This window comes from Protopterus annectens, chromosome 4.part1 (assembly GCF_019279795.1).
Source record: "Protopterus annectens isolate FY-2018-M chromosome 4.part1, PAN1.0, whole genome shotgun sequence".
Taxonomy (NCBI): domain Eukaryota; kingdom Metazoa; phylum Chordata; order Ceratodontiformes; family Protopteridae; genus Protopterus; species Protopterus annectens.
This window is the reverse complement of record NC_056734.1, coordinates 50,103,611-50,127,771: the sequence shown is the minus strand read 5'-3', so window position 1 is coordinate 50,127,771 and position 24,161 is coordinate 50,103,611. Positions and strand designations below refer to the sequence as shown.

General features: G+C 41.4%; 1 protein-coding gene across 2 annotated transcripts in view; it reads right to left on the bottom strand.

Annotated features, from left to right (window-relative positions):
- LOC122800748 (proline-rich protein 11-like) overlaps nucleotides 1-24,161 on the bottom strand; it is a 411,538-nt gene that overhangs the window by 69,310 nt on the left and 318,067 nt on the right. For both annotated transcript variants that reach the window (XM_044069994.1, XM_044069995.1), the window contains exon 6: nucleotides 2,012-2,134. In XM_044069994.1, the coding sequence (XP_043925929.1) occupies nucleotides 2,012-2,134 (123 nt within the window). The remainder of the gene's footprint in view (nucleotides 1-2,011; nucleotides 2,135-24,161) is intronic.

Below are 24,161 nucleotides of genomic sequence, written 5' to 3'. Positions count from 1 at the left end.
ACTCACTGTGGTGTCTTGCTGGGCAATTTGCCAGCACTGAAGGGTGTGTGGGGGTTAAGATAGACTGATGCTTAAAAGAGAAGAGGCCTCCTTAATCACCAACAGAAGACACTTAAGCAAGACTATATCTAAATGACAAAACATTGGAAACCGAAGGAGTAAAAATGAAAGAAACCCTTTACAGAAGGCCCCTTCCTCTTCAAAAAGTTATCAATCAGGCCATGGGTAGGCTGGCTGATGAGCATTTCTTCCGAGAAGTAGGCATCCAGGATCTTGGACACTACATCCTGCTTCAGACAGGTCAGCCTCAGCCATGTAGTCTTTATAACCAGAACTTTGGTTGTAGCTTTGGTAGCTGGGGAAGACAGGAGTTCCTCGAAAGCCATGGCACTGATGTTAGAAGCTGAGGCCTATAGATCTACCTCATGTCTGACTGACTTGTGAGCTGTGGTGGCATTCGTAGGTAGGCCAGAAAGCATGGCGGCCTCTCGAGGGGTTGAGCCAAAGGGTTTGGGCTTAAAAGAAGACAGACCAAAGGGCTACAGAGGCTCTCAGGCACCTCACCTAGGTTGTCATTCAACTTACAACCTATGGTTGGAGTTTTTACGAAAATATCAGGGCACTTTGCCTTTTTGTCTTCCCATTTTTTTGGAATGACATAAACAGACATGGTAGTCTATGGATGTCCTGTGGCAGCAGTGGATCTCAATACTACCAAGGAAGCTGAAGAAAATGACACCATATAGGTAAGCAGGTACCTCATCCCTGTTTGAGAGTTTTTGCACAGAATTTTCCACAATCAGGACAGTTGGAGACATGGTGCAGAGGCCCCTAGCAGAACAGACAAACCTACTGAAACTCTATGTGGGCTTTGCTTCCCACACTAAGCAATTACTGACATTTTTGAACACTAAATTAGTACAGAAAATTCCCCAAAGGGGTACCTTATCAGACTGGTAGTAGTAGTCTGGAAACACAAGCTGATCAACTGACTGCAAGCGTGCTGAGCACAGGTGAAGCACATTGGACTGCACCACTAGAAAGAACTGAAGATGGGGCCAGATGCCTCTCTAATATCATAACATCCAGATGTCTGTATTCGGACGTCCGGCTAGGGATGATGTAAACACTCTGAAAATTGGGCTTGTCGTGGGCTTCTGCATGGCAGGAAGACCCAAGAATCAGTACTGGAACAAAGACTACTAAGAACACCAGTCTGTTAGAGATGAACGTAATCTGTGGGGTTGAGTCACCACTACCCTCTTTTCACAGGGGTCCATGACTATTGGGAATCCTCAAGAAAGGACGATAAAGAATACAGCTTCCCCTTTTTTCAGAAACGTCTTTAGTAACATGAACCTAAATTACATAAAACAGCCAAGAACTGATGGAAAAAATATCCGAGTGGGATAAAGCACTTAAAATATTGCCAAAGTTGACCAACCGTCTCAAAGAGCTCAAGAAAGCTGGAGAACACCTGCTTCATTCAGTATTCCTATCATAAAAGAGCTCAAATACACAAATTAAGAGAATTTAACCAAGGAAAAAGTAATTCATCAACATCTATCCATCCATACTCAACCCTTTTCTCCCGATTTTGCACAGGGGGTTGGGGTGTCACCAACAGTTGTCAAATCATTTTGACCAAATAAGAAAGTGCTTGTTTTACTTCACATTCCTGCTGCTGGAAAACAAATGTAGAATAAAGTTTAAGCAATATATAAAACTTAATAAACTGCAAACTGTTTCCAAAACTATAACATGAAGTAGACAACAGAAAGGGGTGATTAAAAGCATGGCTTCTGACACAAATGAAAAGGAAATCTGAATGAGGAGTCTGAAAAAATGTATTTCAGAATCTGCAGTGGAAACTGTATTAATCTGAAGATTCCGTTTTTCTGTTTCTTTACTTTAACTTTAGTTTCATGCTTCTTGCCTTGACATTAACAAAGTCTAACATACACATTTTGTGTTCCTTTGCGAGTTATAAAAGTATTAGAATAAAACTTACTTTGGCACTCCTGTGGAGCGCAGTCTGCTCTTAGGTTCCCTGGACAGAATTTCTGACTGGATGCTACTCATGGGGTCTCCTCTACAAGCTACAGAAGGCGACTCAACCAGCACGTTGTATAAACTGTGGGTAGAGAAAGGAGAAAAATCAATGATCAAAATTCCATATTAAAGTGCTCAATACTATGCAAACAAAGGCATTTTCTGGAAGGCTTGTCTTACATCAAAGAAATAATCTGGAAGTTTGTCAAAGATTAAGTATAAAATTATCATTATACAAGAAGTAGATATTCAAGTAGGGTCACTATTAAATCAAAGATGCAGGACATGGCTCCTGCCTAATCTGACTTTGCAGGATCCCCCCCCAATCAGCACAGGATGTCTGTTTATGCAGAGATAAAAGGCAGACTGGCCTGTACCCCTTCTCCCTGCCAGTAAAGTCCCTAGAAACGCTGAATGCAGTCTCTGCTTCTCTTTAGAACTTCCAGTGTGTGGCACATAAGACAATAAGGGAGAGTCTCAAGAATAGAGAACCATTTACGAGATATAAGAGTAATGATCTTAAACTACATACTGAATGCCCTTCCTCCAGCCCCCTGCCCTCTCAGGACAGAAAAAAAAGGTTAGAAGGATGAGTAAGAGGAGAAGAACTGATACTCCAGCAGTGACCCAACCCTAATATCTACAGTTAAAGTACATAATCACAGGAGCCATTAATATAATTTATTTTCCATGAGAAGAGTAGTAAAGCAGTAGCTGACCACCTGGAGGAGGAGAATTTAATGGACTTTTCAGGAGAGCTGGGCAAAGCCTGCCTTGCTCTCTGACTTAAGACCCAGCTTCTATCTATAGAAAGTGTGCAAAGTAAGCAATGCATTTGCCTCATAGATACTCTGAGCCAATGTATTCATGTTCATGAAGTCTGCAGTAAGGTTTACACTAAAGTCACCTGCATCATTATAGGGGTGGCTCCCATTACTAAACCAAAAGTGATGCTCAAAGATATGCAAATAAAAGTCCCCTATGGAGAGTTTCACAACTGACTGTAGCCACTAGCCATCTTTTTCTTTTAACAGGGACTGTACTGATCATTTTAGTTAGATGTGTACTAATGTGATGACAGCACTCACTGATGTGGCTCCACTTGATAGAGGCACTGGGAAATAACGTCGGGTAGCATGATGCCAGGGCACTTCTATGGGCTAGGCTTGTAAAGGCTCCAGGGCCATTAGCCTAGTACACATTTATGAAAATATGTATATGGTATAGTTGGGTAAGTAAACCTACTACAACAGTAGATGTTTAAATGGACCACTACTGCATTAACTATGTATTCTGCCAAGAATCAGACATCCGGCCAGCTTCCAAGGCTTTAGGGCACCTTCCATGCTCCCTAACTCTGGTAGAGGTACAGAAGGGCAGTATAACAGCAGCAATATGGGTGCTAAAGCCTCACAGCAAGGGTGGCTAGAGCCTGACCAGTTAGGTATGTGCTAAAGAAGAAGAAGAAAGGAAGAGGGGAAAACTCACCATGACAGAAAAAAAAGACTGACAAAAAGAAGGGGGACACAGGGAAGGAGGGTGTTTGAACTTTAACAGTGATCTACTATTATGGAAAGTCTACACACACAGCTGTACTACGTTCATTAGATTACTGCTGTAGATGTTTAAGCTACATGGGATGGATATCAGAGCTTAAAAAGAAAGGGAAGAGAGACAAGAAGAGGGTCTGCGAGTCCTTAAAGAACAGTTTCAGCAAAGCCTGCTCGTGCCTAGAGAAAGAATCCAATTTGTAGTGCTTAATGTGTGCACATAAGACCAAGTTGCTGTCTCTAGAAGATTTCTAGAGTCCATCTTTTTCAAAAAAGCCACAGAAGTAGCTAGGACCTGGTACAGAGGCCCTGGCTTTGGCTGGAAGAGTTATGGTATGAACAAAGAAAGTATAGTTGCACAAGTTAAAAAAAAGTTTTGTACTTATGGTAACGTTCCACCTGTGTTGTCTATCTTTGTTTATTCTTGACGTATGGCACTCTGTTCCAATTCTTGAAACCAGCTTGGCTGTTGCAACAGCTTGAGAGAACCAAAAATTCTTGAGCTAAGTCTCTAGCCAGAATACCCATCTCTAGATTACATCAGATCATGTCTGCAGCTATAAAGGTAAACAGGAAAAATGGTCTTAGAGCAGTTGAAGAGACTTTGTTCGAGGTCATAAAAGAAATAACAGATAACCAAAACTACAGTCCGTGCCTCCAAGGAGTCTGAAGGAGGGGAAAGGATGGTGGGGTCTCAAGAATAAATGAATATCGACAACACAGACGGAACGTTATGGTAAGTACATAACTTCTTTACCTGATGTTGTCAGTCTTCATTTATCCTTAATGTATGGAAGAGAGTCCCCAGCTACCTAGTATCTTGGGAGGCCTTACGGAAGAATATTCCTGAGCACCATAGAGCCAAAACACGCTCTTCCCTGGAGACCAGATCCAATTTGTAATGAGTGATAAAGGTATGTGGAGTATCCCAGGTTGCTGCTGCACATATTTCATCCATGGAAGCCTTTGAGTGAAAAACAGCAGACATATATACAAAAATATAAGCATGTAAACTCACCTACACAACCACCCTGGAAACACAGAGGGAAGGAGGGAGGGTAATTGATTGCAGAAGGGAACTTCAACATCTACATTTATGGTAGGTACAAACTGTACCTATGTCTCTTCGCCTTCCCTTGCTGCAGTCCTGACAATTGGGTAGAATCCCAAGCAGAGGTAAGGGAGGCTGGTAAATTATAAAGTAGCAGGAGCTGACAACATGCCTTGTAAAACAGCTGTGGCAAAACCAGCTCTAGTCTTAGAGCATATAGGCAAGTATAATGCCTAGAGAAAGTACGCGCACTGAACCCCAGCAGCTGCTTCCAGGAATATCCCTCTTAGGCTACACCCCCTTAGAAATGCTGTTGAAGTGGTAGTAGCCCTAGTGGAATGAGGCCCAATCCCAGCTGGAACCTCTGCCATGATGGGAATAATAAAATGCAATGCAAAAGCCAATCCACCTAGAAATAATGAGCCTGAATGCCAGGCTTGCCCTGTGAACTTAAAGCAAAAGAAACAAGTAACTGCTGAGACTGCCTAAAATCTTTAGTCCTGCTTCCAAATAATAACGCAAATTGCTCAAGTATTATCTAAAGTGTGCAAAATCTTTCCCTATTTTGAGGATCTGCAAAAACGTAGGGCAAAATGAATAGTTTGTTTAGTTACACTAGAAACCACCTTAGTAATAAAGGAAGGATTGCACGAATTTACACCGTCCTTATGGAAAATCAAAGGGCTCTACTGCCATAAGGGCCTGCACTCAGACACCTTCTGCAGAAGTAATAGCCACCAGAAAAGCAGTCTTCCATGACAAATATTTCAATTCACCAGTAGCTGCAGGCTCAAAAGGTTGTAGAGTAAGTTTTTCCAACACAAAATTGAGATCCCAAGCAGGAGTAGGAGCTCTACTGGGGGTCTGGCACTTTGCCCCTCTAAGAAACTGCTTGAACAAAGGATGCAAAAACAAAGGTGGGTCACAATCATAGTGAGCTGAAATTGCTGCAGCATGAATCTTATGGAAGAGGAAAGACAACCTTTGTCCAATAATTCAGTAAGATATTGAAGAGCCACACTCAAATTAGGGCCTGAAATCTCCAAATTCTTGCTGTACCCAAAATAAAAAATCTCTTCCATTTTCATGCATACTTCTAGTACTAGGCCTCTATTTCCATAATCACATTTTAAAAACTTGTAGAGGAAGCTGAGACCTACCATGCTTCAAATCACAGAATATGCCAAGCTGTGAGATGAAGAGGATTGAAGCTTGACATTGAGCAGGATGACCTCTTGGAGATAACAGATGAGTGAATCAGAGGTAAAGGCCATGGAGGCTTTACAAGACTCTTAGAAGTGGGTACCAGTGTTGCCGAGGCCAATCTGGAGCTATCAAAATCATCCTTGGCCTGTCCTGTCTGACCTTTAGTAATACCTTTGGAAGAAGAGGTAGAGGTGGAAAGGCATAGACATGAAGGTTTTCCACCGAAAGACAGAGCATCCACTTTCCAAGCTGTGTGATGAAACCCTTTGTGCAATAATACTTTGGCAGCTGGTGGTTTAGTGGAGAAGGAATAGATCTATGTCTGAGTCTCATGACACTGTCAATTTCTGAAATACATGAAGATCCAGTTTCACTGTGGGGATCCATGATTTGGTCTGTTTAATACATCTGCTAGGGAGTTCTGCGTTCTGGCAGAAACCTTGCCTGAAGACAGTTGGTGGTATTTAACGCAGCTCCCATAAAATCATTGCTTGCCTGCATAGAGGGATAAGAATGTGTCTCTGTTTGTTGATGCCCACATGACAGTTGTGCTAAGCCTGTCAGAATCAACACCTGCCCTGAAGAAGTAACTCCCTTGAACGCCATCAATGCAAACTGGACTGCTAACATCTCCCTTCATGTTGATATGTAGATGCTGTAGTCTGCAGGCCACTTGTCTTGTATCCACTTTCCATTTAGATGAGCTTCCCAAGAAAAGGTCCGAGGTATCTGTCAGCAGAAATCTGACTCGGCTTCTCTGGTCAGTCACAGAGAGTCCCTTTGTTTTAGTGACATTCCTGAGCCCACCACAAGAATTCCTTTGAAGGCAAGGTATTATTTGAATGACAGTCCAACTGCATGTCCATACATTTTGAGATACCATTGCAGCTTCCTCTACATGCAGTTTGGCATTGGGAAGCACCTAGAATACACAAGATGCCATGAACCCTAATGCTTGAAGGACTGTCTGCAGTCAGCACGGACTGATGAGATAGTTGGATGGAAGTAAAGTGACAGACTCTTTGCTTGTCCGGGTTAAAGGTTATCTAGCTGCTGAACCATTCAGTCTCACACCCAGAGCACATGTCTTGGAGAGGGTACTAGACTAACATCTTGAACTTGGGAATGTCCAGATATGCTGAGGATAGATAAATCCAAAATTGGTTCCCACGTGTTCCCCTTCTTTGGCAGGAGGAGGACATCTGGCATGCCTTTTGAAAGGGGCATTGTGTAAAACAAAATCTGTACCCTTGATGAATGATATCCAGTAACCCATCTGTCTTGAGTGATTAAATCCCACTTTTCTTTGAAAGAGACAATCTTCCTTCCTGAAAGGAGCTGCCAGGACGAGTCCACTGGCAGCCGAAAAGGCAGGTCATTGGTTCTGCTTCACGAAGGACTGACCCCGCCCCTCACCCAGAAGTCTGAGCAGGTGAACTGTCTGATCTAGGCTCTGAAACCTAACCTTGAGCCTGCCCCCTACTCACGCCCAGACCTACCCCTAGACTGGGAACCATAAGTGACAGTCCACCCTTAGCAGGCCAATTTCTAATTAAACTGGAGGCTGCACCTGCAAAAAATCTTAACAGTCTTCGCATAGACTTAGCTTTGTCCCTCCATTTTGTGAAACTGCTTCCACAGGCGGTCCAAACAACACATCAGACTGTAAAGGAGCATCCAAAATCCTGGTCTTAACATGCCCAGCTAAATTTGATCCTTCAACCATGCATGTCTGCTAAGAACAGAACTAGTAGCAGCCAATTCCCTGAGGGGAGGCCTGAACAGCATCAAAACCACACTGCGCGAATGCTTACCCACTTGTTCAGACACATGAACCAAATCCAGCAATTTTTTTACACTCAATACTCTCCGCCCAAAGCATCCACCTTAGATTTCAATTGTGAAAGGAGATAATTCCCTGATATTTCAGCATATGAAATTGACAATTCAACGCTTCCCCATGGCTAGAGTGGAAGAAGTATATACTTTCTTACCCCACCTATCCAGCCCTTTGGGCTCTTTATCAGAGGGTACAGGATTTTAACCACAGAAGCTTTAACACCTTAGGCCCTTGAGAACAGTTTCTGGGTCCTACTTCTGGGACTCTTAAACAAATACTTATGAGCCGGGCACCCATAATACCTATCAGGGGTTTAACAGAGCAGGAGGCAAGGAATCAGGGTTCAGAGAAGCCTCTGCAAAACATCCTCCACCACATTCAACACAGGAGGAATAGCTAAGGGCCCATGCTGGGGCAAAGTCTGCAAGAACCCCGCCTTTTCTGGACAGAGCACCTGGCTTCCGCATTTAAAGTGCTCCTCATGGAGGAAGAGTCTCTGAAAATGAAAATCCTCAGGAGGAGGTTTACATAACCATCCACATCAGAATCAGAATAAGTAGGAACTCTTGCAGCCCTCTACAGAAGACTCTGAAGCCCGTGGCACCAAAACCATCAAACTCCTGTTCCACCCTAGGCCTCTTATCAGGTGGGGAACCTCTAATCAGAGTAATCAAATCTCTGCCATTTTAAGCATATGTTTCTTAGCACAGAGTCCAAATGCTGTGGGAGAAGCCCCCACAGAGCTGAAACTGGCCTCGCAGCTTTGGCAACAGAAGGAGGCCCTAACCACCTGAAGAGAGGGAAGAACAGTTACCTGATAGCCCTCAGCCTGGCCCACTCCTGAGAGAGGGTACATCCTCGTATCAGTAAAGCATCTGCCTGAGACTCCATAGAGACTCCTATAAAACCTCTACCCCTGGAGCTTCTAAAGGACCGACGTCGGGACTGCCGGTTCCTCACCCTAGACTTCACTGTTTTGTCCTTGCGCTTAGATGAAGCAGGCGTCGCATCCCGACGGCATAGTATAATTGCACGCTTCCCAAACACTAACCTAGCACAATCAAGCCTCCTCTTAATAGTGCGCTTTGTTAAATCTAGCACAAGAGCGCAACCAACAACGCCGTGCTCAGGCCCTAAACAAGGTATACACAATGTATGATAATCCCTATGCGGTATCTGCTTCCCCACAAGAAATACAGTTATTCACTTTTTCTGACATCCGGTTAAATACTGAGGCAAGAAAAACCAAAATGTTCCCAACGTAAGCTACAACCAACTCTGTATTCGGTCTGAAACTCCGGTTTCGAAAATCTCAAACGCCAACCTGCACTCGCAAAATTGCTTCTGCATCGGACCATGCGGCAAAAGACTGAGGAAATGGATCGGTCATGCTGGTATTACTGGGACGCGGACTATACCCAATTGTCAGGACTGCAGCAAGGGAAGACGAAGAACATCTAACTATTGCCCTTGCAGAATGTGCTCTCACTGGTGCTGGTAAGTTGAAGGTTTTTCTTACTGTAGGTTAAGGGTTATACATTGCCATATCCACTTAGATAAACTGACCTTTGAAACTGATCGGAGACAAATAAGTGGTTAGTTCTGCTGAGATAAAAACTCAGTTGCCTGTAAATATCTAGCAAATGTAAAGAATAGTTCTGTAAAATCTTACCATAACCATATATGTCCTTCTCCTCTATGTTGCAGTATTCTTTACATATGGGATTGTATTCCGCTCAATGACCCAACATCCGGCCTGTACGCAAGAGCTTAGGGCCACTGCCTGTCATGTCACACACAGGCACAGACAACATCATACATAAAAGGGACGTTCGCATGTACTATCTTCAGAATAAGAAAGCCCCATGAGGAAAAAAACAAGTGGAGCCTAGAAGGATCATCCTAGGAAAGAGCAAGCTGTAGAGGAATAGTACATTGCAACACAGAAGAGAAGGACATCTATGGTTATGGTAAGATTCGCTGGTTTTCCAAGTATAAGTTCAAAGCCGACAGACAACTAAGTAAAGTTGTGGTCGTAAGTAGACCCCAAGCAAAACTAGCACAGCTTGTGGCTATCTTTATGTGGAATTTGCCTTCCACACTGACACCTGCCCTTCCCAGATGACATTAACAAAACAAAAGGCAGTAGCAATATAGTAAATCCCTTATGGGGTACTTATCTGAAGCTGCAAGACAAACCAACGGGCTCCAATGGTAGACCGAACATACGAGTCAACCTTTCTGAATGGCAGCAAAAAAGTTCTGAAGATGGTACATCCGGACATCCCTTTTATGGCCGATGTTGTCTGTGCCTACGTGTGACGTTAGACGTACAGGCAGTGGCTCTGTGCTCTTGTATACAGGCCGGACGTCGGGTCTTTGGGCAGACAACAACCCCATATGTAAATACTGCAACATTGAATAGAAAGACATAATATTCCCCCTTGTTAGAAAAGTTAGTAAATCAATAGACTGGTTAATGTTAGTTTCCGATACCACTTTAGGAAGGACGGATGGGTTGGTTCTTAATGAAACCCTGTCCTTATGAAAAATCAAATATGGAGGTCGTGAAGCTAACTCTTGAATCTCTAAAATTCTTCTAGTGGATGTAACTGCTACCAGCAAAATGGTCTTCCAAGAAAGTCACAAGTAGGAGCCGGATCAAAAGGGGAATGGAGCAAAGACTGTAGAACCATATTAAGATCCCAAGGAAAGTACAGTTGTGTACACTTACCATAAATGTAGATGTTCGAGTGTATTCACTGTTGCAGTCATTACATTTGGGTAATCTGCTGGCAGGTTGCCCTCAGTCTGCCTGATTAACAAAGTCTTGGGTCCTGCTTCGGTTGCTGTCCCTTCTTCCATGAATTCAGGTCGTCAGGGGTATAAAACATGCAGCAGTCGCCATTAGTTTTTCTTGCCCCAGATGTCAGATGCCCCCCCAAAATGGGGAGCAAAATATATATATAAACTTAAAACACAAAAAATATACTTCCAAACAAAAGCAAATACACCAAAAAGGCTTTTACGCATAGTAACAAAAAAAAAAAAAAAGGAGAGGTATAGTAAGAGAAAACCAGGCAGGGGGCTGGAGGGTGAGTTACCAGGACTGCAACAGTGAATACACTCAAACATCTACATTTATAGTAAGTGTACACAACTGTACTATGTTCTTTGTGTTTCACTGTTGCAGTCATTACATTTGGGTAGAATCCCAAAGCTATGGTTGGGAAGATGGATTTATACAGTATTAGGAGCAGCTATAAGGCCCTGCAGGACAGCAGTAGCAAAGCCAGCTCTGGATTTAGAGAAGAGAGGTAAATGGTAATGTTTGGTGAATGTATGAACTGAGTTCCAGGTAGCAGCTTCTAGGATGTCTCTGGTAGGAACCCCTCTGAGAAAGGCTGCAGAAGTAGATGCAGCCCTGGTGGAATGAGATCCGATCCACTTAGGGATAGGGTTTACCATGGTGCATATAGCAGAAACGAATACAATGGATTATCCATTTGGAAATGGTCTACTTTGAAATAGCCTTTCCCTCTACCCCTGCAGCAAATGCTACAAATAGTTCAGATTTTCTTAGAGATTTTGTCCTGTTTAAGTAGAATCTAAGTTGACTGTGTACATCCAATGAATGCAGAATCTGCTCACCCTTGTTCTGTGGATTGGGAAAGAAAGTTGGCAAATGAATGGTCTGATTAAGAGCCACACTGGATACCACCTGAGGCATGAAAGATGGATTGGTCCTAAGACCCACCCTGTCCGGATGAAAAATAATGAAAGGCTCCACTGCCATAAGAGCCTGTAATTCTGAAATACTTCTAGCTGAAGTGACTGCTAAAAGGAAAGCCGTTTTCTAGGAGAAATTTTAGGTCTGCAGTAGCAGCTTGCTCAAAAGGAGGGAGAGTGAGTTTTTCCAAAACAATATTGAGGTCCCATGCAGGAGTTGGCGCTCTCCTGGGAGGTCTTAAATTTTTGGCCCCTCTGAGATGCTGCTTTAGCAGAGGATGAGAGAAGAGGGGAGGTTCTATGCTGTAATGAGCTGAAATGGCTGAGGCATGGATTTTTATGGAAGAAAAAGATAGGCCCTTGTGAAGCATCAGAATCTGAGGAATATTGGGCATTGCTGTGCTTATTCCTTGTGACTGGTTCCAGGCAAAGAATCTTTTCCATTTGTCAGCATAAGATTTTCTAGTACTAGTCCTTCTAGCCTCCAAAATGACATCCATCACAGGTTTGCTGAGGGATGCCAAGGGTGAAATTAGTTGATTAGCCAAGCTGCAAGATTCAAAGTTTGGAGCGGAGTGTGCAGAATTTGGTAGTTATGCTGAGACAGTAGGTAAGGTGTCTGAGGCAGGTGACATGGAGGTGACATGGAGGAAGGTGTGACACATTGTGCGGGTGAGGCAAAAAGATCTATGTCTGGACTCCCCTATTTGCATGTCAACATGCTGAAAACTTGTGGTTTCAGTTTCCACTCGTGTGGGTCCATAAGATTTCTGCTTAGTTCGTCTGCCAGAGTATTTAGCTTTCCTGGCAGGAATTGAGCTTTTAGTTGTATTTGGTAGGTCAAGGCCGTGTTCCACAATGCCATGGCTAGTCTGCAAAGGGGGTAGGAATGTGTACCCCCCTGCTTGTTTATGTACCACATAACTGTGGTGTTGTCTGTCTTTATCATTAGTTGTCCTGGATGAAGGTAGTCCTTGAAGGCTGTCAGTGCATTCTGTACGGCTAGCAGCTCTTTCCGATTGATATGTAGGTGCATTTGATTTGGGCTCCATTTGCCCTGAATGCACTTTCCTGCCAGATGAGCCCCTCCAAGCATAGTCTGATGCGTCTGTAGTTAAGGTTTGGGTGGCAGGGGGTGTAGTGAATGGCAGTCCCTTGTTTTGGTGGCAGGCCTCTGCCCACCACAGGAACTCTAGTTGTAGGCAAGGTATGATAGGAATCATTGTTTCCAGGCTGTGACAATGTTGATTCCATAAACTTTTTAAGTACCACTGAAGTTTCCTCATATGCAGTCCTGCATATGGAATTAGAAGAATGCAGGAGTCCATGAACCCCAAGGCTTGCAGAATTTGTCTTGCAGATAGGGTTTTTGTGGCCACCTGTTTAAAGTAAGTCACCAACTGAATTTGCTTTTCCGGCATAAGGCAAGTCATCTGGGCAGTTGTATTCAAGCTTGCACCCAGGAATGATTTTTTGAGAGGGTACCAGTTGTGATTTCTTTTCGTTTATGTTGTACCCTAGACAAGTTAGAACCCTTTTTTACAAACGCCAGATGCTTTAGAAGAATGTCCTTGTTTTTTGCCTGAATTAGACAATCGTCCAGGTATGGATATATTTGAATATCTCTTTGCCTGCAAAATGCAATTACTGGAGCCAGGCACTTTGTGAAGACCCTGAGTGCAGTAGATAAGCCAAAGGGCAGTGCAGAGAACTGGTAATGCAAGTAGCCTGCTTTGAAGCGGAGGTATTTTCTGCAAGATTCCCTGAGTGGGATATGCAGGTAAGCTTCTTAAGTCTAGAGTTACCAACCAGGCATCTTTGCCTAGCATAGGTAGTAACTGTTGAGTCAACATCTTGAATTTTGGAATGTCCAAAAATGTGTTTAGAGTGGATGGGAATGTCCAAAAATGTGTTTAGAGTGGATAAGTCCAGAACTGGATGCCATGACTTGTCTTTTCTGGGTACCAGGAAAAGTCTTGAATAGAAACCTTGTCCCTTTTCCTCTTCTGGTACTGGTTGAATAGCCCCCATGTTCATGAGGGACAGAACTTGTTTCTGGGCCTCTGCCCACTGATTTGGGGGCAGATCTGGCCATCCATTTGGGATTAGCAACGTGTGGAAATGAAATCTGTATCCCTGGGATACTATATTTAAAACCCATTTGTCCTGGGTAATAAGTTGCCATTTTCGTGAAGTGCCAGGTTTTCCCCCCAAAGGGGCGGCTAAAAGGTAAGTGCTTGGTATTTGTAGAGGGAAGTCATTGAGATGGTTTACCATAGGGAGGTGCCTTGTTGTTTCCAGATTTGGAGATGGAAGCACCCCATTGTTTTGTTCTAAAAGTTCCTTGTGGCTGAAACCTAGAGCCTTTGGAATGTCAGGATTTGACTTGAGCGGCTCTCGAAGGGACTGGAAAGGACCAGTTCTTAGTAGGCCAGTGCCTACTAAATCTTGGAGGTTGCACTTGTAAGAAATATTTCACAGTTTGCATAGATTTAGCTTTATCTTCCATCTTTAACACTTCTTCAGCCTTATTACCAAAGAGACGGTCCTGTTGTAAAGGATCCTCCAACAATTTTGCTTTAACATGGTCAGGCAGAGTTTGCTCTTTGAGCCAAGCATGTCTTCTTAGCACAGATCCAGTTACAGCAGCCCTGCAAGAGGCCTCCAAGGAATCAAAACCACAATGCAAAGTATGTTCTCCAACTTGTTCACCTGAATGTAATAAATCCTGCAAATCTTTATTTTCCACACAGTCAGAGATTAACATTTTCTGTTTAAGTAGTCCCATGACATGCTGTTGATATTTAAGCATATGAAATTGACAGTTTAAAGCCCTGATTGCCAGGGTTGCAGATGTGTAAACCTTCTTACCCCATCTATCCAGCGCCCTGGAATCTCTATCAGAAGGGGTAGGATTTTTAGCAGTAGAGGCCTTAATGCCCATGGGACCTGAGAAATGGTTTCAGGATCAGCAGTAGGATTTTTGAAAAGGAATTTGTGGGAGTCAGGAACCCTGTAGTACCTGTCTGGCTTACTAGGAGCTGGAGGCAGAGAATCAGGAGTCAGACTAGATTCTGAAAAAACAATGTCTACAGCAGGAGGTATAGCCAAAGACCTATGCTGAGGAAGAAGAAGAAAATCCCTAAGTCTCATTTTAGATTCAGAGAAATCCTGACTTTCCCAGTGGAAATGTTCCCTTAAGGTATGTAAAGTTTCTCCAAAAGAGAAATCCTCAGGGGGAGAAGCAGAAGGAATGGAATCTTCTGCGTCAGAGTCCTCATAAGTAGGTATAGATTGATCCTGTTCAGTAGAAGAATCAGAAGAAATAGAATCCTGATCAGAAGATTCATAATCAATGTCTTGCCTAGGCCTGTTAGCAGGAGGGGTTGGCTACCCCTGATCAAGGTAATTAAACCTTCAGCCATTTTGATCATTTGCTTTTTAGGCATAGGGGCCTGCACACATGGCCCAAGCATCGTTTTTTTGTTGAATTAGTCCCTGTGGATGGGACAGGAGGTCTGGATCCAGGTTCAGAGTCCACGGACAGTGAATCAGGCGAGGCCTAAGAAAGGGGAACCAAACTTGGTTGAGGCCAGAATGGAGCAACGAGAATCACCTTGCTCTTCAACCTGATGGTTTTCTTCAAGAAGTGAGATATTAGTGGAACAGGGGGTGGGGGCACAGAGGACACCCAAGGGTCAATCGTGAAGGACCGAGTCTCTGGGGGACCCCCCCTGAGGAGGAATTAGGGCAAAATAGTGGCTGTACATGCTGTTTAGGGGTGATGCAAATAAGTTGCAGCAAGGCTGGCTCCAGCAATGGAAAATCTCCTTCGCCACTGTGGGATTGAGAGACCACATGTGAGGCAGGAGGATGCATCTGCTGAGCTTGTCTGCTATCACATTTCAGCACCCCGGGATACGCGTTGCTATCAGAAAGCAGTTGGAAGAGATCGCCTATTGCCATACTCTGTGAGCTTTAACAGAGGGTAAGACTTGATTCCACCCTGTTTGTTGATATACCAGACTACTGACATGTTGTCCGACTGAATAAGAATTGTTCCTAGATGTAATATTAAGAATTTATTGGAGAATAAGAGGAAGTTTCATGCCGGCAGGGCCGATATATTCAAATGTGGAGGTTGTGTCATTTAATTGTGGTTTCTGAGAGATTTTGTATTGCGAACAGCATTTATTATTTAAAAGGCAGGTTGAATTGTGAAAGTCCAGGGGTTGTTTACCTTTCCCAGTGCCAGAACTGTGCCAGTTTTTATACTGGAAAAACTGAGAAATTTTAAAAACAGAATTTATGAGCACCAGTATAATATTGGTAGGAGAAACAGTACCAATGCTTTAGCCAGGCATGTTATGGAAAATGATGGCCATAAATTTTCTTATATGCTTATCGAACAGGTGATGAAGGATGGAAGGGGTGGGTCATGGCAATTGCATTTGTAAGAACGAGAGTCATACTGGCAACTTAGGCTTAATGCTTATGCTTACCCTGGACTTAATGAACAGTGCTCTTTAAAATGCATTTTGAAATTAAAAGCCTTAGAAAGGTAAGTTTCTTTTATTTATTGCTGACTGGGGTTATTTAGAATATTTTTGTTTATTTTTGATCAGTAACATTTGGGAGTGAATATATAATATATTTATATTTGTATTATACTTGTATATATTTTATTTTTGAATTTGGAGGTGGGTTCGAAGAAATTCATGCTACTTTCTGTAAGTGTGTTCTGATTACTGCTGAAAATTTGTTTTAATGGCCCTTTTAATGTTTAATTAATTGATTGAGGTGTGAGGTCATTATTTAAATTACTATATAATGAATGTATTTCTTGTATCTGATTTCTGAAGAAGTTGAAATATTGTTAGCAACAAAAATGCCAACAAACTGGTTATGGAAAGAAATAAGAAAAGTAGGAAAGGGCTACCAACAATGGTAGGCCAGAACAACCAAGAGGTAGGGAGAAAGGGATAGAGCTTCCAAAAATGGGAGAGCAGATACCACGAGGTAAATAGCACACCCACTCAAAAAATAGATTTAGAAATATTCAACCATAGCAATAAGAGAAATATCTGTATAACAGAGAAAACACTACGGGCTACGTTAGTGAAGAACACCAAAGTGTATAAGAGAGGGATAGTAACAAATGGTAAAACAGCTAACTGGGTAGGAATAAAATGTATATCTTACTAAGTAGGCATAAAGGATATATCCAAGTTCATAAACAAGAAAAATACACTTGCTTCAAGAGAGAGTTTGGCTGACGAGTCTTATGTAGAAGAGTGGCAAACGAGATCTGAGGTCATCTAGAGAGGGGTATTCTGGGTAGAAACTTGGCTTGAGACTTTTTTGTTCTTGCAAGCTGTTACAACAGCCAAGCCGGTTCCGAGAAAAGGAACAGAGTCCTATACATCAAGGATAAATGAAGAATGACATCAGAGCTTACCATAACAGTACATGTTTGGATGATCACTGCAACAGTAGCCTTAGCTATATGAGTTGCATCCTGCCAAGGCATACAACAGCTGGACAACTTCCAAAGCTTCAGGACACCTTCCATGCACCCAAATTGTTAGACAGCTCTAGCAGAGCTGACTAAAGTTTGAGCGAGAAGCCCTTCAGAGCTTTCCTGTCAAAGGTACCACATCATTATTAATTTTATTTAAAGTACATAAGGGTTATATTATTATGGCAACTACTAAGTAGGGCAGGACCAGCTGGAATATCACACTGATGGGAGAAGGGATGTGAATTTAACATGTATACCAATAATACTTTGTTTTACAGCACAATAAACCACTCCCTTGCCTGATAAAAGTAAAGCTTATGAGGAAACTATTATTCTGTTATTTTTGTTTTACTCGGATTGCTTTTCTTTGTACTTAAAGGATTTTCGACTAGAAACAGACTGCCTACTCTGCTTGGATTACTTTTGAATACTTAGTAAGTCTGTATAATATTGCAAATTATATATATATATATATATATATTATTATTTTTTTTTTTTTGACTTAGGGTTAGATTAAGTTTGCTACCTCTACTAACATTATTTGATCCAATTAATATACAGTGATTAACTAGATATATATGAATTGAAAATCTTCCGCACAGAGAAGTTTCTTGCACTGTTTTGAACAAAAGATAAATGCTTACACCCTGGCATAAAAACACACCAAAAAACAAAGGGGATAGATGGAGGGAGCAGCTGCTGCACCAGTGAGCATTACTGTTATGGTAAGATTAACTTGCACAACTGCACTAAGTTCATCACACTAATCACTGTTGCAGTAGCCTTAGCTATAGGAGTAGATTACCTTAGGTTACTACATTTTGGTATGTGGAAGAAGAATCCAGGTGTCCCTGGAGAATGGTCCTAGAAAAATCTTAATCTGGATCTACAGAAGGAATCAAGGTTATAGTGTTTTGTAAAAGCATCTACAGAGGACTAAGAAGCAGCTTCTAGAATACTTCTAGAATGCAACCCTTTCCAGAAAGCCACAAATGAAGCCAAGATCCTGGAACAGTGTACTTTGATCCTGCCTGGAATAGTTTTGTTAAGGTGACAACCATTTGGAAATAGTCTGTCTTAGCACAGGTTGTTCCTTCTTACCTTCACAAAAAATGAACAACTGGTCCAAAGATCAGAAAGATCTAGGTCTATTTATTTTCATTAAACATTTGTTTACCAGGATAGTTTGACTGGACAACAGGTGTCTGTTTTCAGCAGAGTCCAGGGGAGAAAAGCTGCACAAAGTTAGAGAGTAAAAGTAGTTAAACTTAACAATAGTACAGTACATATACAATTGGCTTCATAGTAATAACAAATTTAATAGATATTTACACTATATACAAATTTGCCTAGGTAGAGTATAAAGTCAGTGGAACAGTGTTATGATAGTATCTGCATTGTCTATGGAAAGCCACGGTATTGAGCATCCTTTCTTCCTCATTTTTTAGGGTCAAGAAAGAAAATGGGCAGATGGACAATTTGGCTTAAAGTAAACTCCAATACCACAGAGGCATAAAAGGATTAGTTCTTAAAAAAAAAAAAAAAAAGTGTCCTTATGGAAAATGAAATAGGGATGACTCACCATAACAGCTTACAGCTCAGATAACCTTGCACAGGACAGCGTAATTAGTAAAACTGTTTTCCAAATTAAGAACCTCAAGTCAGCCAGATTAGCTGGTTCAAATGAAGAACGTTACTAGGCAGTTGATCCTGGGAAGCCTGCAAGAGAGAAGTCTTGGGCAGCAGGAAAGCACTGAAGTGTTTGGCACCTAAACCATTTTTTTTTTAAATTGTGCTTGAGCTGCTAATGGTTTGGACATGTGGAAGGTGCTGCCCGTTATATCTTTAGCAGGATATAGCCCATGTATCTAAGGCTTATTCAGTACTGATCAAATGATGAGCATCTGTGGTTACAGTCTATATAGGGGCTAAAGGGGAAGAAGGGAGGCCTGCTTTGAGGGATCACTGATTCACCGACCACAGGGTCACCCTTTTGACAAAATCCAGCACCGGGCTCTGAAAGACATAGGACGTGGCTGGTGTTAAGTTCAAAATCATTTGAAAAACCACTGGATTTTTCTTAAGTGAATTCCGCCAAATGAATCATGAGAACTGCAGTAGCCATGAAACCTAGAATCCCAAGATATTCCCTAGGAAATTCCAGAGTCTGGTTGGAAAATGTCAAACTGTTGCTTGTAAAATTCCACTTTGTCCTATGGAAGAAAAGTAATCATGAGAGATGTATACAGAAGACATGCTAGAACCACAGTCCTGTGAGAAGGATATGATTTCTCTAGGCCCATATAAAATTCCTGATTAAGAAAATAATTTTTTACCCAGGAAAAAGACAACTTATAAAGGAGTCTGGGAAAATGAGGCAGTCCAATCTACAATGAGCTATTAAAGCAGCTAGGCACTTTGTACGCACTCTTGGAGTTGTTGACAACCAAAAACATAATGCAGAAAACTGAAAATGTAAACAGAAAATCTTAAACGTCTGATATGCATCCCACCGCTACATTTTATTTAGTAGTACAATGCATCTCCAACATTTAGCTTGTTTTCACTTTGTAGTCTATGTATAATTTCCTTGTTTTTGTCCAATGCCTTATATATACTGCTCAAATCAATACTCCTTTGTATTATAAATGGTGTTGTAAATACTGTACCTATACTCTTGTATTTTGATACTTATGCATCTGTTTTATTTTTTTGTATAAATTTCAAGCAACTTCTTTTATATAAATCTTGTAAACTGTTCAGTTTTTATGTATAAACGGAAGCTTTTCTCCCTGGGCATCCACTGAAAATGGGCTGCCTGGCCCAGTGGACTTTCCCGGTAATCAAATGTCAATAAATAAATCAATAAATTTTCGATAACTGGATTTTATGATAATCATATTTTAAATACAAAACTCCTAGAAAACAGAAAGGTGGAATGGGAGGTAGCAGAGACTGTACAGCATTTTTAATTTTGGAATCTTGATGTGAAGATTTAGAAAAGAAAGGTCTTGCACAGGTCTCCAGGTTTCTTCTCGCTGGCACCAGAAATATTTTTAATAAAACCGTTTCCCTATTTGAGAGAGAAACAGGCTCTATAATGTCCTGAAATAACACTGATCCAGGACAGGGGGAAGATGGAGGTCTGGCTGGATGGATGTACAGGAATCCCTTGGAAAGGAAGGAGGGAGTCCCACTGCCAGATGTCTTTTTGAAATATGCTTATAACCCAAATGTCTGAAGTTATCTATTTCCACAGAGGAAAGTGAAGACCAAGACTATGTAAAAGTATTATTGGGTTACTAGGGTGGGGAGTGGTAAAAAAACAAGATGGAGTCCATCTTACTTTTTTAGACTGTTCTTGCTTTAGAGAGGATCTGAAACTCCAAAATGTTACTTTCTGAAAGTTTGTCTGTGTTTTGCTGGGATTGTTTATTCCATTTCCTAAAAAATGTACCTGAAGAAAAGTTTACATTATAGTTTGGTATGGGGAGCGAAAAATCTAGGTAACCCCCTGAATTAACAACACCTTTAACAAGGGAGCATTCAGTAGCTCAGCTTTCACATCATCTGTTAAATTCTGAGAACACAGCCAGAGCATTCCTCTCATCACTGGCCCACTGGCAGCTGCACGAGAAACAGCATCAGCAGTGCCATAAAAACATTTATTTAGTTACCAAGACACAAACAAAAGTAGATAATTCAGAGTTCTCAATGTCTGAAGAACAGCCTGTGATTGACTTTCACATGTTGTCAAAGGAAGCCAGCAAAAACTTTGAAATGTGAACTTGATAATTCATTATTTTGAAGGTCAAGATGTTAAGTATACACTTTATTCCAAAACTTATCAAAAGCCTTCCCATCCCTGTTGGATGAAATAGGGTCTGCCCTATAGAGTTTGTAAAAAGAAATTTGCAAACTTAGGGGACCTTATAAAATTTATCATATTTTTGCGGGGCAGGTAAATGGCATTCTCTAAGGGTGGAAAATCATGGGGAATGGGTACAGGTTCTGGAAAATTTCTTTAACAACTCGTACCATTTTATGAGGGACTGAGAAACCTCAGTGTTTTCTCACTGAAAACTCCAGTACCTAAATTGCCTACCGACATCCTGGGAGTGAAGAATTCTTTTTCCTTTATTTTTTTTTTTGTTCTGTAACTGCATGGATTAATGTAAGCTCTAAAACTACTTTAGGCATAAAGGAAGGACTGGTTCTCAAAGTTACAGTGTCTTTGTAAAAGATGAGATGGGACTGAATCAACATTAAGAGTTTGTGACTCAGATTCTCACTGCTGTGCTTTCTGCAAGGAAAGTAACACTATCTTCTAAAGAAAGAAAAAAAAAGATCTTTAAGCCTTGTGAGCAGGCTCAAAAAGAAAAAGTGCAAGTTTCTGCAATACAAAATTAAGATCCCATGAAGGAGACAATAGTCTTTTAGGCGGATGGGTATGTAATACCCCCTTCAAAACCTATTTCAAATAAAGTAGGGTAGAAAATGGAGGAGGGACGAAATGTGAATCCTGATGAGGGTAAGAAAGGCCATCTCAGGCAAATACTGCAGAAACAAAGATCTGGGCCTTAAAAAGGATTTTGGTCCATCCTTTGGCACCAACTAGAAAAATGTTTTTCCATTTAGCCATGTACGATTTTCTGCTGGTAGGCTTCTTTACTTCCTTTAGTACCTGTTGCACATCCTCAGAAACAAAGGTGCATAAAAAGAGCTCAACCTTCACATCTACTGGGAAATTCTGAAAACACAGCCAAGGAAATCTCATCACTGACCCACTGGCAGCTGCATGAGAGAAAGCATCAACAGTGCTATAAATACAGAATGCTCAGTTACCCAAGACACAAACAAAAGTAAATAATTCAGAGCTCTCAATGTCTGAAGAATGAAAGTCTGCAACTGACTTTCGCATGCTGTCAAAGGAAGTCAGCAGAAACTTCGACATGTGAGCCTGATGAATCATTACTCTGAAGGCCAAGATGGAAGTAGTATATACTTTATTCCCAAACCTATCAAATGCTCTCCGATCCCTGTCAGATGGAATAGGGTCTGCCCTACAGGGTTTGTAAAAAAATAAATTTGCAAGCCTAGGGAACCTTTTTCATACTTTTGTGGGGCTGGTAACGGACATTCTCTATGGCTGGAAAAAGATGGGGAATAGATGCAGGATGAGTGGACCCCAACCAAATCATAATATTGTTGCTGGGACTCTGGTATTTCTTTTAATTTCCACTGAAATAACTCATTCATCCTGCTAATAGTGAACAGAAAGGTGACTCTTCAAGGGGGAATATGATGAAAAGCTTTTCTCAGATTCAGATTCCCTATATTTGATGTAGAAACTAGAGAAGAGTAATATAAGCTTAATCCCTGAACCTTACTCTGTGAATAAGAATCCAACAGGAAAGAGAAATTTTCCTTTTTATTATGAAGGGAAAACACAGACTGTACTAACTGAAAGGCTTTTAATAAGCCCATGGCTAAAGAAAATCTAATCATATTTGGCTTCCTTACATGAAGGAACACTGCTGAGCAATCTTCATTTACATGACTGTGTTGAAAAGTTTGATACTTGGGAGAAAGAACACCTGCTCCCCTCCCTCTATGCCAGCAAGAGTGGTCCTCACCTGCCCAAAACAGCTGAGTGGCCAGGGTGGGCATGCCTGCCTCTCGTCTCTTAGCAGCTTTCCAAGAAGTAACAGAGGAACAGAAAAATTGATGGGCAATCTGGGATCTCTGATACGGGCATAGTGGAGTTGTTCATCAAAGGCAGAGGAAACCAGAGAAAGGAACATAGCCAAGGAATCAGGATCCAGGTCAATGGCTCTAGAAGCCTTAGTATAGCATGCTTCCGCTGGTCAACAATGCAAGATGTTAGGTAAAATCTCTGAAGTACCGGTCAACCATCAAAACACTTGTCCTTCCTTCTAGCCACAAATTCTGACAGAAAAAGTAAAAAGGGAAGGTTACCCCAACGGGGTACTTGTATGAACAACTTTGTGAAGTGCTAGTCAAATGGCGAAAAGTTGCAGAGAATAGTGATACCTGATGATTGCTTCAACAGCAAGAATGTTCTGAGGTTTTCTGTCCTATACCTCTGTATTTATACTGCTCTCTTCAAGCTCTACAGTGGTTAGTATACACAGATGGTGCCGTAAAGCTTTGGAAGCTGGCTGGATGCCAGATCATTGGTAGGATATGTTTTATACAGCTTAAGCTACCGCAAAATGGATCTAATGGTGACCATCACAGACTTCTCCAACTGAATACTGTATGCCTCTAACATTTTAACTATTTTTAACTTCCTGTATAAATATTATATCAGATTTACACTTAAACAGTTAAAACTGCTATTTGATGTCCGTTTCACAGATGAAATTTATTATGAACATTTAGTGTAATATACCTCCATCTATTTTACTTTATTTGTACATTGTTGAATGTTTCCATCCAGAATGACTTGTTGTAAGAAATATGACAAATAAAAAGACAAGTGTTGTGGTCTCAGGTGTTCTTAGACAATACACACAGGTAAAAGGCCCATCTCCTGTTAGGACACACACGATAGATAAACAAACTTCTTCCTTTCCACACACAAAGCAAATAATCTTCAGGCCGCATATTCTAATCAGCGTTGAGGACGTCTTCTTGTTTACCTTTATGAAAACATGCTAAATGTGCTTCCTGGAAGAACAGAACTTAAGTTATTGGTCAGAGGATGAGTATCCATTTTAATGACAACAGCAAGCAAGCAATTGGTTAGTTGTTGGACTGGAGAAAAAAAGTTCCTTAATTTTTGGTTGGGCTGAAAAGGTCAGCTATATAGGCTGTATCATTACTGTTTTGGTAGAGCTCTTAGAAGATCTTATAGCTCTACACCTTCCTGGCCCTAAATTAATCTGAGGCCTTACAACTAAACAAAAACAAAGGAGAAGATAAGCAGGATTCCTTGCTGGTGATGGCTATAGTCTCTACACTTAATTCAAGGAGATTGAACAGCAGAAAATCCACAGCTGGTTCTGAACTGTCAAAATGAATCTTGGAGTTCTATTTAAAGAAAAATATTACTGGTAATCTAACAAATGTGAGTAGATTGTTCTTACATCACAGATTCCTAAAGAAAAGTGGTGCCTGCACACTACATTAAGGACCAAGATTAATGTTAATAAATCCAGATCCTGAAATGGGATATTCAAAATATGG